The sequence below is a fragment of the Vombatus ursinus genome, unplaced genomic scaffold (assembly GCF_900497805.2).
Source record: "Vombatus ursinus unplaced genomic scaffold, bare-nosed wombat genome assembly UNPS02014863.1, whole genome shotgun sequence".
Classification (NCBI taxonomy): domain Eukaryota; kingdom Metazoa; phylum Chordata; class Mammalia; order Diprotodontia; family Vombatidae; genus Vombatus; species Vombatus ursinus.
In genome coordinates this window covers 24,449,293-24,461,702 of record NW_020954641.1, presented here as the reverse complement: position 1 = coordinate 24,461,702, position 12,410 = coordinate 24,449,293, and the positions used below count along the sequence as shown (strand labels likewise).

At 42.7% G+C, this 12,410-nt stretch overlaps 1 protein-coding gene across 2 annotated transcripts in view; it reads right to left on the bottom strand.

The window, feature by feature from the left end:
- Positions 1-12,410, bottom strand: part of ADAM19 (ADAM metallopeptidase domain 19) — a 146,108-nt gene that overhangs the window by 32,180 nt on the left and 101,518 nt on the right. For both annotated transcript variants that reach the window (XR_003567289.1, XM_027841891.1), the window contains exons 10-15: positions 9,749-9,833; positions 8,699-8,838; positions 3,893-4,070; positions 2,614-2,703; positions 1,191-1,386; positions 480-588 (exon numbers count right to left, since the gene is read on the bottom strand). Coding sequence is in view for 1 of the 2 variants with exons in the window: in XM_027841891.1 (XP_027697692.1) it covers positions 480-588; positions 1,191-1,386; positions 2,614-2,703; positions 3,893-4,070; positions 8,699-8,838; positions 9,749-9,833 (798 nt within the window). In the remaining variant the exon portion in view is untranslated. The remainder of the gene's footprint in view (positions 1-479; positions 589-1,190; positions 1,387-2,613; positions 2,704-3,892; positions 4,071-8,698; positions 8,839-9,748; positions 9,834-12,410) is intronic.

The following is a 12,410-nucleotide window of genomic DNA, read 5'->3' as shown; positions in this document are numbered from 1 at the left end:
GAGCAAAGCCAAAGCAACATGACTTTGGTTCCTGTAATCACTAGCCCTGGAGCTAGCATTCATTTCTTCCTCTTCCTCCAGACCCTGATGTACATGGGTGCCCTGACAATGGATCTGCCTCCCATTCATGGTGATGGTGGTATCAATTGGGCAGGAGAATTGGCCAAGGCCAATTCCCCCTTTATGGGAGGAAGGAAAGCTAGAGTGACTGATAGCACAGTTTTGTAAATTGTTTGTTTGTTTTTCCAATCATGAGAAGAAATTAGCAGTGATTCATCTCCCTTCTGTCACCAGGCCCTGGTTTAGAAAGGCCTGCAACTATAAACAAGCATGACAGAAGAACAGGCAGTTGGCCAGGGTCCATCCTTTGCTGCGGCCCATTTGGAGCTTACAGAGGTCCCCAGCTTCCCTGGGGTCAGGGCTTGACTGGGTATGGTGACTAGAAAGACCTTTTTGTCAGTCCTTTCCTCAATCATCACCTCATGGCACACTTCTTGTGTTCTCCATTCATGTCCTTCCCACAATTCCCAAAAGGGTCTCCTGCTACGTTCACCTTCTCAAAGCAGAGGTCAGGGGCAGGGCGAGCTCCTGGGAAGAGAAAAGAACACATTTATCAAATAGCCTCCTTCTAGAGAGCTCAGAAGAAGTCTTCTGCAAAACTATACCATCAGTAAGTTTGTACTGGGAGATTCCCAGAACCCCTTTTATGTTCTGTTCACTCCCCTCTGTACTACTCTTATAATAAAAATAATAGAGCACTGATATAGCACTTTAAGGTTTTGCAAAGTGTTTAACAAATATTATCCCATTTGATCCTCACAACAACTCTAGGAGGTAGGTACTATTTTTACCCCCATTTTACAGATGAGGAAACTGAGGCAAGTCAGAGATTAAGTGACTTGCTCAAGGTCACACAGCAAATAGTGTCTGAGGTCAGATTTTAAGTCTTCCTGATTCCAGGTCCTCTTCACCACCTAGCTGCCTCCAGGACCCATGTTTTATTTTGTTGATTTTATTTTTTTACTTTTGGCAAATAAGTTTATATAAAACTTCCTAAATCTTAAGGCACCATATGTATGAGTTGTGAGGTTCTCTTAGATGCTATATTACCCCCTGGCATTTAGAGGAAAAAATCAGGTTGAGATAAGAGCTTTTGGGAAGATTGGTATGTCTTCAGGGGAAACCCTTACCAGGACCCCAGAGTTGTTGGCACTGCTCCTGGTAGGTAAGGCACATGCCATTGTAACAGTAAGCCTGCCCGCCTTCACATGGGGTGCCATCCATCTGGTAGAAGTTGGTAGGACAATGAGGTGACTTGCCAGTACAGAACTCCGGGAGGTCACACTGCCGGGACTGCTCACGGCACAGAGTGCCTGGAGGTAGTAGCTGAGTCAGAAGGAAAGAAGGAATAAATCAATAAGGCCCCTTCATCAGTATTCACTTTACATTCCTTAAGACTTTTCTGATTTCCCATGTTTAACCCCAATACTCTTCCAGTGATGTGACAAGGCTGTTGATTTTGGAAACCCATAACCTCAGAAGTATCAAGATTGTGGATGATCCAAGGGGCAACAGAGGGACAAATATCATTAAGGACAGGACCAAAAAAGGAAGTGGGTCAGTTAAGCACCAAATACAAGAAGTCATAGATAGACACAACAACTGTTCCATAAATATCCATTAAATAGTAAAAGACTTGGGAGGAGAACCTCAGTTTACTGGGCAGGTACTGTATGGAGAACTTATAAAAGGATAGACACTGAAGACTTGTGGGAACACCATGGGAATGAGTGTGCACACCACTGAGGCAGCAAAGTATTCATTCCCACAACACTGCACATATACTCTCTCATTAACTCAACTCCTTCCCAACTTCATCCCTACTGGGATTCCAATGAAAGTCTGGTGGGCAAGAGTATAAGCAGGCTCCTATCTCTCCCCCTCCCTATTTCTTCACCATCGTTCAGAGCCTCACACCTTCTGTTCAGCCCCACTTCTACACCCCTGAGGAGGCCCCAGGCCCATCCTAGACATCTTGGGAGCTACTCTGGAAAGAACAAGGAAAAACTATGCCCTTCTCTGCAACCTTTCAGCCAACTACAAGCAGCATAAACTTGAGTTGAGGAACTATTGGCTGTGAACTGACTTTATGAATGAAACCTCAGCTACACTTTGGAAAAAGAGCAGAGCTGCATTAGGGGAGATAAGGATCTTTAGCAACAGGTTGTTAGCAATCAATGTTCACTAAGTCTCAGGCCCCAGAATGCATTCTGCCCCTTGTTATGTATCTGTCTTCCTTAGGGGACATTGCTCAGGGTTCTCTATTCACCACTAAGACAGGTAAAACAGTTCCTCCTGGGATAATAAACCAGGTCTTCCGCTAGTCTCCCAAAGAAAGCTAAGCCCATACATCTTGGCAGCTTTAAAGAATGGAAAGGATAGTTTCTTGGGATGGTTAGAGTTCAGACTGACCTAGAGACAGGGTGATAGACTCAGTGCTCATTGGTGGTCCCTTCCCACTGAAAGCTTCTCTGACTCCTATTCATCTCCCTCCCCCAATGGAAGATGGTCACGGAGCCCCTGACCCTCTCTGGGGTAGCCCTGTCTCCTCACCTTGCACTGGCTGCAGCAGGAGCCATGTGCACACTCCGCCCCTGGTTTCAGAGTACAATTAGAAGCATTGCAGCAGGGATTGTGGCATTCCTAGGGGAGAGAGAAGGAGTCAGGAGGTGTTTACAGGGCTGATAAGAAGAGGTGGTGAAGCTGAGAGGGTCACAGAAATCCATTTGCCTCCCTTCCATGTCCCCACCCTTCCATCCAATGAGCCACAGACTCCAGAAGGTAGGGTCCCAGAAGTCCACACCTTTCAGAGCCACTCATTGGCCCACAACTGCCCAGGTTAAAGCCTTTAAAACAAGGGGCAGGTGGGACATAGCTCAGTCTCCTGGGTTCTGTCCCAGAAACCCCCTTTCTTACTAAAATTGACCTCAGCCAAACTAGTCCCTTCCACCCCTAAAACACTTTGAGTCTGCAGGTTGCCTGTGGCAGATAATCCTTCTCTTCCACCCCCTGGCCTCAGTGGGGCTAATTTACTAATCAGATGTGAGCTTCTCATGTATGAATCATACACAGCAAGCTGATAAAACTCTCAGTTGACATTTGGAGCTTTCTCATTACAATCATGCTAGAGGCTCGGGGATTCAGTGGAGGAAAGGCAGGGTGGTAGTTCTGAGCAGGACTTATCTAGAGAATATCTGGGCTTGGACATGAAAAGAGGACCAAGTTTTCCCCTGTTGGCCCTTATTCACCATCTTCAGGGAATTATTTATTTATCTACTCTTCCCTATCCTTAGGATCACAGTATTTACAGCTGGAAAGATACCAGAGATCATCCAGTCCAATTGGAACGGAATTTATAGGTTCCCCCAATCCAACGTGATCCTTTCCATTTTACAGATGAGGACACTGAGGTCAAGGAGTGAAGTGATTTGTTCAGGGTCACACAAGTATGAAGTGACAGGGCAGAGATTCTAACTGAGGCCTGGTAAGGGTATATTCAGCACTCTAGTGGTCTGTCTACTAAACTAGCCTATCCTTCATTTTACAGATGGGAAATTGAGGCCAAGGGACTAGAGGTAGGCAAGTGACTTTTCCAAAGTTATAGAGACAGTAATTCACAGAGTCTGTAATTCACAGAGTCTAGTTCTCTGACTTCAAATCCTGTGGTCTTTTTTACTATACCAGGCTGTCTCTACATGACCTTTGGGATCAATTAATAATCAAATGTAGCATCCTTTTTTCTCCCCCTGAGTTTTAAACAGTCTCAAAAGTCCCTGTTTCTCCCCTCATGACCATATTCCTTCCCCCTTTCCTCCCAGCACCAAGTTCTTACCTCCTCCTCACCACAATCACACTCTTCCCCATCTTCCAGGTACCCATTTCCACACCTCTGGCCACCATACAATGTCCTGGTATCTGGCATGTTGGAAAGACACATGCCACCTCCTGACTGCAGGTACCTGTCCAGCTCCCTCCTGTTGCACCGGTTGAACACCTTGGGAAAGGGGTGCCTGGTAGAGAAAGGAACACAAAGCTGGCATGAACCCACCAGAAAACCACCAGCTGAAGCAGCAACATGGCAGAGAAGATGTGACATGAGTCTGTTTGAATGAGTTCATCTGCATGATGGTTACCAGAACTCTGCACCCATATTTCAAGCTTCCTATATCCTTTTGGGCTGGTTGGATTTTTCCATCTTTTATAATGATTGAGAGGTAATCTATAGACAGCCCCTGTGTTATGTTGCTTTCTTTACCACATCATGAGAACATGAGGAAGGTCTTTAGCACATTAGGTGGAACCTCCATGTTGAATTTAGGGGAGAATAAGGCCAAAGCAAGCACAGGATGGGCACAAATTGATCAACTATAATCTACCCTGTTGAAGAAAACCTCTAAATTGTTGAACTCTCAGATCCACACTAGAATATCTCACTATGACAACATGGCATTCTCAGCTTTATTTTTGCTTCATATAGCACCAGAGCAAGTATTTGAAAATCAAAGACAGTAATATCAATATTGTGCATGGGTGATACAGATTTTGTGTGTCTCAGCAGAGTTGTAAGCATTTTAAGGAGGTTGCTGTCCCCTTAAAACTGATGAACAAGCCAAAAAGAGTTTCCTGAAATTTATTCATCAATGCATTCATTCATTCATTCATTCATTCATTCAATAAATATTTAATAAGTACCTACTATGAGAAAATTTCTATTCTGTGCTGATGGAAATACAGAGTTTAAAGGAAAGGTAATATAGCACAGTGGATAGCTGCTGGATTTGGAGTCAGGAAGGCATGGATTTGAATCCTGCCTCAGACATTCATTAACTTTGTGACCCTGAGCTATTTATTTAACTTCTCTGAGCCTCAGTTTCTTCATCAGTAAAATGGAAGTAATAATAGCACATATCTAATAGGGGCCTTTGTGAAGATCAAATGAGATACTGCACATAGAATACTTTGTAAACCTTAAAGTCCTGTATAAATTCGAGCTGTTATGATTTTTACATAAGCTTTAGTCCCTGCTATCATGGACCTAACAGTCTAATAAGGGGATAAAGACATAAACATATAAAGCCATAATATTCAGCATTACAAATAGGTATGTTAGCGAGAAATATTAAAACAACAATTTTATGTGAGGTGAGAGGGTAAAAGTCATTGTAGACAAGAGGGATCAGGAAAGGCTTCTTGGAAAAGGGTAAGGGAACAATACTTTTTTTTAAATTTCAAATTAATTATTTTTTAACTTCATTTTTTAAAATTGAGTTCCAAATTCTTTCTCTCCTTTCCACTCTCCCCAGTCCAGGCAAGAAATGTGCTATCAATTACACGTGTGAAGTCATGCAATATATATTTTCATACTAGCCATGTTGCAAAAAAAAAACCAAGGAAAATAAAGAAAGTGAAAAAAATATGCTTCAATCTGCATTCGGACTCCATCAGTTATTTCTCTGGAGATAGATATTATTTTTCATCATAAATCCTTTGGAATTGTCTTGAATCATTGTATTGATCAGAATAGTTAAGTCATTCACGAGCACTGTACAATATTGCTATTACTGCGTACAATGTTCTCCTGGCTCCGCTCATTTCACTTTGCATTAATTCACATAAGTCCTCCCAGGTTTCTTCTGAAACTATCTTGCTAGACATTTCTTATAATACAATAGTATTCCATCATAATAATATGCCGTAACTTGTTCAGCCATTCCCCAATAATGATAATTCCTTTGATTTCCAATTCTTTGCCACCACAAAAAGAGTTGCTCTAAATACCCTTATACAAGTAGGTCTTTTCTCTTTTTTGTTTATCTCCTTGGGATACAGATCTACTGCTAGGTCAAATGGTATACACAGTTTTACAGCCCTTTAGACATAGTTCCAAATTGCTCTCCAGAATGGTTGGATCAGTTCACAACTCTACCAACAATGCACCAGTGCCTCAATTTTTCCACATCCCTTCCCACATTTGTCATTTTCCTTTTCTGTCATATTAGCCAGCCTGATAGGTGTGAAGTGGTACATCAGAGTGAACAAGCATTAATCAAGTGCTTATTACATATGCCAGGCACTGTGCTAAGCACTTTATAAATATCATTACATTTGATCCTCACAACAACCCTGGGAGGTATGTACTATTATGATCCTCATTTTACAGTTGAGGAAACTGAGACAGAAGTTAAGTGACTTGCCTAGGATCACATAGCTAGTAAGTGTCTGAGGCTCGATTTTAATTCAGATTTTCCTGTCTCCAGGGCCAGGGCTCTATCCACTGTGCCACCTAGTTAGAAAAGATAGCATTCAAGTTGGACTTTAATTTAAACGAAGGGCAGGAATTCACTCAGCATAGATGGAAAAAGAAAACATTCTAGGGATGTGGAATAGCATAAGCAAAGGCAAAAAGAAATGTGTGTTTTGGGGAAACAACATGGTTCAGTTTGCTAGGAATGCAGATTTTATAGAGGGAAGGGACATGGGTGAGAGGGGATGGAACTGTCAGGTGGGGCCAGTCCTGAATGTGAGACATAAAAGTCTGAACTTTATTAAGAAGACAGGCAACTGGAAACCACTGAAATTTTTTTTTAAATTATTTAAGAATGCTTTAAGTAGATCAGAAGGCCATACCAATGAGGCCAAGGTCTTGGGCTCAATGGCCATGCCAGACAGCTTAGTTCTGTTACATGGTCACAGACCATACCCCTAACTCTAGCCAGCCAATTATCTCATAAATAGGTATTATTGATCACAACAAGAACTGCTCAAGAAGGTGTGGATGATTCAATGAAAACATGTGCCTGTGTAGTTCTTTCAGGGGATGGGAGGAAAGGAGAGGTACCAAGACATAAAGCATGAGCTCTTTTAATGATGGGTTACCATGAAGGGAGCAGAACCAGGCAAACAATTCATACAATGACTATAATTCTGTCAAGGAAAACAACTGTGAAAAATCTCCAAATTCTACTCAAAGCAACGATCAATCACGATTCCAGAAGACAAATGATGAATCATGCCTCCCACCTCTTGGCCAAGCCATGATGGACAGAGGTACAGAATGAGACAATAATTTTCAGACCCAGCCAACATGCGGCTTGACTTTGCTTGACAGCTCTTGTTTATTACAGGGAACAGCTTCTGTTTGGGGGAGGAGCTCTAGGGGATGGGGTGCTTCTGGCTAGTGATAGTGGTGCAAAATGGAAATATAAAACATACTAACAGACATTAAAAATATTTGTATTGAATGGCTCAAAAGAGGCTCTGCTGAAAGTGAATTTCAGAGCTGGGCAAATTAAACATGGCAGACACTCGCTCCTCCGGGGAGATAAAGCCTCCCTCAGCACTTCCCTTGGTGGCTGTAAATACTTCTCCTCCTTTCTTCTTTCTCTGAGGGACACAGCAACGCTCCCGACAGAACCTGATCCCCTAATGTTACTTCACACACTGGTTGTTGTTGTTGTTGGCAAACACCCAAATCACCACTATAGTAATACTTGATAATCATGATAATGTCATGATAATTTTTGTGTAAGTGTGTGTTGTTTTTTTTTTTTTTTGGTAGTTTTCATAGTGCTGTCACATTTATTTTCTCATTGGTACCTTATAACAGAAAGGACAGGCATTATGATAGTCCTTTGTAAAGATGACCCTGAGGCCAGGGGAAGCAGGTACAGAGCCAAGATAGGCACCAAGGTCACCTGCCTTTGAGGTCACAGCATAGCATAGTAAAAAGGACAACAGACTTAGAATCAGACTACAGGGATTCACGTAGTGACTCCATTACCTAATGAGCTGTGGGGCCTAGGATAGTATGCATCTCTCTGAGTCTCCTTCTTCTCATAAGTAAAGTGGAGAGAATGAGGGAAGGGGAGGGAATGAGATTAGAAGCAGTGAAATGCTTTAATTACATTATATTATTATGAACATTCCAACTTCCTGCCAAAAGTTACAGAGCTCCACAATGACTTCTGAGATCCCTCTGCCCAAAGTTCTAACAAAGAACTTACTGACTCCTTTAAGATACACTGAGAAGAGCTGGCCACTGCCCTACCCCCCTCCTCCCAACCCTGCTCCTTACAGGCTTCTTAGTTAAGAGGCCTGGGGCTAAGTCTAAGATCTGCCACTAACTAGCTGCATTCCATTAGGCAAATTGCTCTCAATTTTCTCATTTATAAAATTAAGGATGATTTCCAAGATCCCAAGCTCTAACATTCTACATTCTAAGGTCCCTTCTAGCTCTAATATTCTTTGTTTTAAGGTCCTATCTCATTCTGTCTATATTCTGTGCTCTCAGGTCCTTTCTAGCTCTAACATTCTACGTTTTAAGGTCCCTTCTAGATCAGTCCATATTCTATGTTTGAAGGTCTCTTCTAACTCCAAGATTCTGCTCTAAGGTCTCTTCTAACTTTAACATTCTATGTTCTAGGGTCCCTTCTAGTTCTAATCTTTTATGTTCTGTGCTCTAGTGTCCCTTCCAGCACTGTATTCTGTGTTCTAAGATCCTCTACAGTTCTAACATTCTTTGTCTTTCTAGTTCTAGCACTCTAAGTTCTAAGGACTCTGTTAATTCTAACATTCTGTGTCCCTTCTAGCTCAGACATCCAGTGTTCTAAGGCCAGTTCCCGCTCTCTGCGTGACTCACCCAGTGGCAGCAGCCATGATGCACCCGCCATCTGCCGCGCTTGCTGAGCAGCAGTCTGCAGAGTCATGACTCATTCCAAAGTTGTGGCCCATCTCGTGGGCCATCGTGGCAGCGACCCCAATGGCATTCTCTGAGTGATCCTGAGCAAGAAGAGAGTTCAGCCAAGGTGAGCAGTTCTAGGCCATCACCCATAACCCTGACCTCCTCTAAAGATTTCCTCTGCCATTCTTTACTGATCCAGACTTCTAATATACACACAGACATTTAATAGGTGCTTTGAGAACCTATAATAGAGTGATTTGGGAATCATTTTTTCTTATAATTTAAAGAGGATGAACTTATAATATTCTATACTGGATCAAACACATGGTCTACACCCAATGTTATGCCTCAGATTGGGTACCTACCTACCATGGGACATGTTGTGCAAGGCCCTAGTTATTCTCCTTGACATCACCCTGAAAGGTTGAAAGTGAACCCCCAAAACATCCTCATGAGAAAGATCTCAGCTGAGGACAGCAGCTTTCCAGAGTATTTACCAACACCCTTTATTGCATAAGAACAGTTCTATTAATTTCCTAGCAACTCGGTTAGAACATACAGGAGAGTACAGTAAACTGAATATTTCTACAAGGGATTGAGGACCTGAATTGGGTCAGGGAGTAATGTTATCCCATCAGGAGTAAAATCTAGCTGAAATTCATGTTAAATTAATTGACCTGGATTTATGGTTCAGATGAATACACACCAGAGCCCAGCCTTTTAGCTTACATGGCAATTGCTTTCCTATCTCCTTTCCTCTGTTTTCTCATTAGGGATTGCAGAGAAGAGTTGCATGGGAGGCCTGAGACATGAGGTGCCCTCTGCCAATACTTGCTGGAATTGCCACCAGTAGTTCCCAGGAGGTCAGGGATGGGGAGTGGGGAGGTGGAAGCCAGTTATTTCAATCCAACAGGAAACATAGAGGCCGATTTGCAGGGATACAGGTTTCCTGGTTCATGCAACAATTTAATCAGCTTCTATTTACCTAGCTTATTGAATGGGACTCACCATGTTGACCCCTCCAGACTGGTACACGGAGCACATGGCCATCAGTGGGGCTAGGCCAATTGTAGTACCATGGAAAGACATTCCCCTGAAAGAAGAGAGAGGGTAATGAAGCTTGACTTGAGAGGATCACTTCAAAAGTAAGCCAGATATACAGAAACACCCTAATCACCAATGACCTATTATAGTTTCAGTGGTTTCATTGAAAAACCAACTTTTTTAAGCCCATCCTCTGACTCACAGACAAATAAAGGTCTTTTGGTCTCTGGGCCATCTCTATTGCTTCCAAGAGACCCAACCCCACTCCCTCACACCACCATTTTCCTTTAGTCTCTTCCAGGCAAACTCACAGAGGAGAAAGACAGAAGTCAGTGACTTCAAGAGCCAAAGATATAGTTTCCCTCTCTCCTCCCCTTCCTACAATATACCAATAGCCTAATCTACACTGGAAGGAAATGAGCAGGGTTTACAAATTGCTTCCCATTCATGCTGAACAGGATGAAGCAAGCTGGGTGGAGGAGGGGATAAGAAGGGGAAATGTGGCATAGGTCATGATGCCAAGATGATTCACACTCATATCCTTCAGGGGCCAAGCTTCATCATCAGCATCCCAGGCAAAAAGAGGGTTTTGGTGTGTGACCCCCATGTCAACAAAGCTAATGCCATCTTAGGCTGCATTACACACTTATAGGAAGAAATCTATAAAATCTGCCATGGTAAGATCACATCTGGATCTCATGCTCAGTTCCGGAGGCTAAGCTGGAAAGGATCCAGAGAAGGGTGACCATGAGTGAAGGGCCTCGAGTCCATATTATCTGCAAAACTGAGCTGAAGGAACTGAGTGTATTTAGCCTGGAAAAGAAAGGACTGGTGGGGACAGGGAGAGGAGAGGGACAACAGCTGTCTTTAAATATTCAAAGGGTCATTATATGGGAAAGGGACCAGACTTGTCCTGTTTGTTTTCAGAGGACAGGGACAGAAGGCATGGATAGAAGATGCAGAGATAAATTGAATCTCAACTTAAGGAAAATCTTCTAACAACTAGAGCTATCCACCAGAGGAATGGGCTGCCTTAGAAGGAGTGAGATCACCTTCAAGCACAGGCTGGATGACTACATGCCTGCTATGTTGTAGCAGAACTCCATTTGAAATGTGGGTTGGATTAGATGAAGACTGAGGTCCCTTACAATTCTCAGATTCTGTGGTGCTACTTTCTACTTTCCAAAGTTCCCTTCAAGTTCCAACATTCTATGTTCTGAGGTCCTTTCCAGTTCTAACATTCTTTTTTTTTCCTTCTTGAGACTGGGTCTCCCCATCTCACCCAGGCTAGAAGCACCACAACCACTCACAGGCCTAATCTCATTGCTGATTGGTAATAGAAGCTTTGATCTTCGGTTTTTCTGACCTAGGCCAGCTCAACCTTTCTTAGGGCAGCCTGGTGGTTTTCTGCTCCGGGGAGCTCAGCATATTATTTGCAGACTTAGTGTAAATACCCAATTAGAACCCCCAAACTCAAGTGATCCACCAGCCTCAGCAGCCCCCAGAAGCAGGGATTGCATCCTTCTTGAAAGAATGGGCCATAGCTTCCACGGCCCTCTAAGATTACCTTATACTTACACAGTATACATACGTGATGCACGTACTTATTTGTTGTCTCTCCATAGAATGTGAGCTCTTTGAAGATGAGGACCATGTTTTTGCCTTTCTTTGTATCCCCAGAACTGAGCACAATGACTGATACGTAGTCATAATTATTATGGTTAATATGCTTAATATAGTTATCATGCTTAATAAATGCTTATTGACTGATTTTGTGACCGAGCTTGGGAAAAGATAGTCCATACTGGAAACTCCCCAAAAGCTTGAGGTCCAAGTAGTCTAAACACAGCCAGAGCTCTGTTTTGCTGATACTTTCTCCAATTTTGTACCTTGAGAGTTTTTGTCATTAACTCTCAGCCTTTCCCTTTTTTACTTTTCCTAAGCTCTGGGCATCCCCTTTTCTTTGTTGTGTGCTTCTGGGGAGAAGAGACAAATGAGTGGGGAAGAAGAAATAGGGAAGATAAAAAAATCAAAACACGACAATCTCTGGTCAGTAATCTTTTAAGGAGAAAAAAAATTCTCCAATGAATCTGAGAACTTATTATTGTGTTTTCTCTCCACTAATATAGATTGCAACCCCTCCATGCTTTTTTATCCCATGCAATTCCTTTCCCATAGATCATCCCAGAAGATCTCCCCAATGTGATAGAAGCCTAACTCTCCTTCCTTTAACCTTTCATAGGATCATAATATCATAATTTTAGAGCTAGAAATGAGTTAGGGGTGAGATAATCCATCCACATCCATTTTACAGACAGGTCAAGTGATTGTTATTGCCCAAATTAGTAAGAGGTAGAGCCAAGACTCATGCCTAGGTCCTCTGACTCCAATTCAGCACCCTTTAGAAGCACTCCACCAGTATGACAGACACAGGCTTTTGTCCATTCATCTTTTATCTCTCTCTTGTTCTACAAGGCTAGCCCACTTCCTTTTCCAGCCATAGAGGTCCTCGATGAGGGCTTTTCTGCCATGTCTTCCTCTACCTCTTCAGATTAAATTCAAAAGCACTTGTGAATCTCCTAATATTTTCATAATCTGGGTGAGATGCTTGGGAAGACCCAAGGGG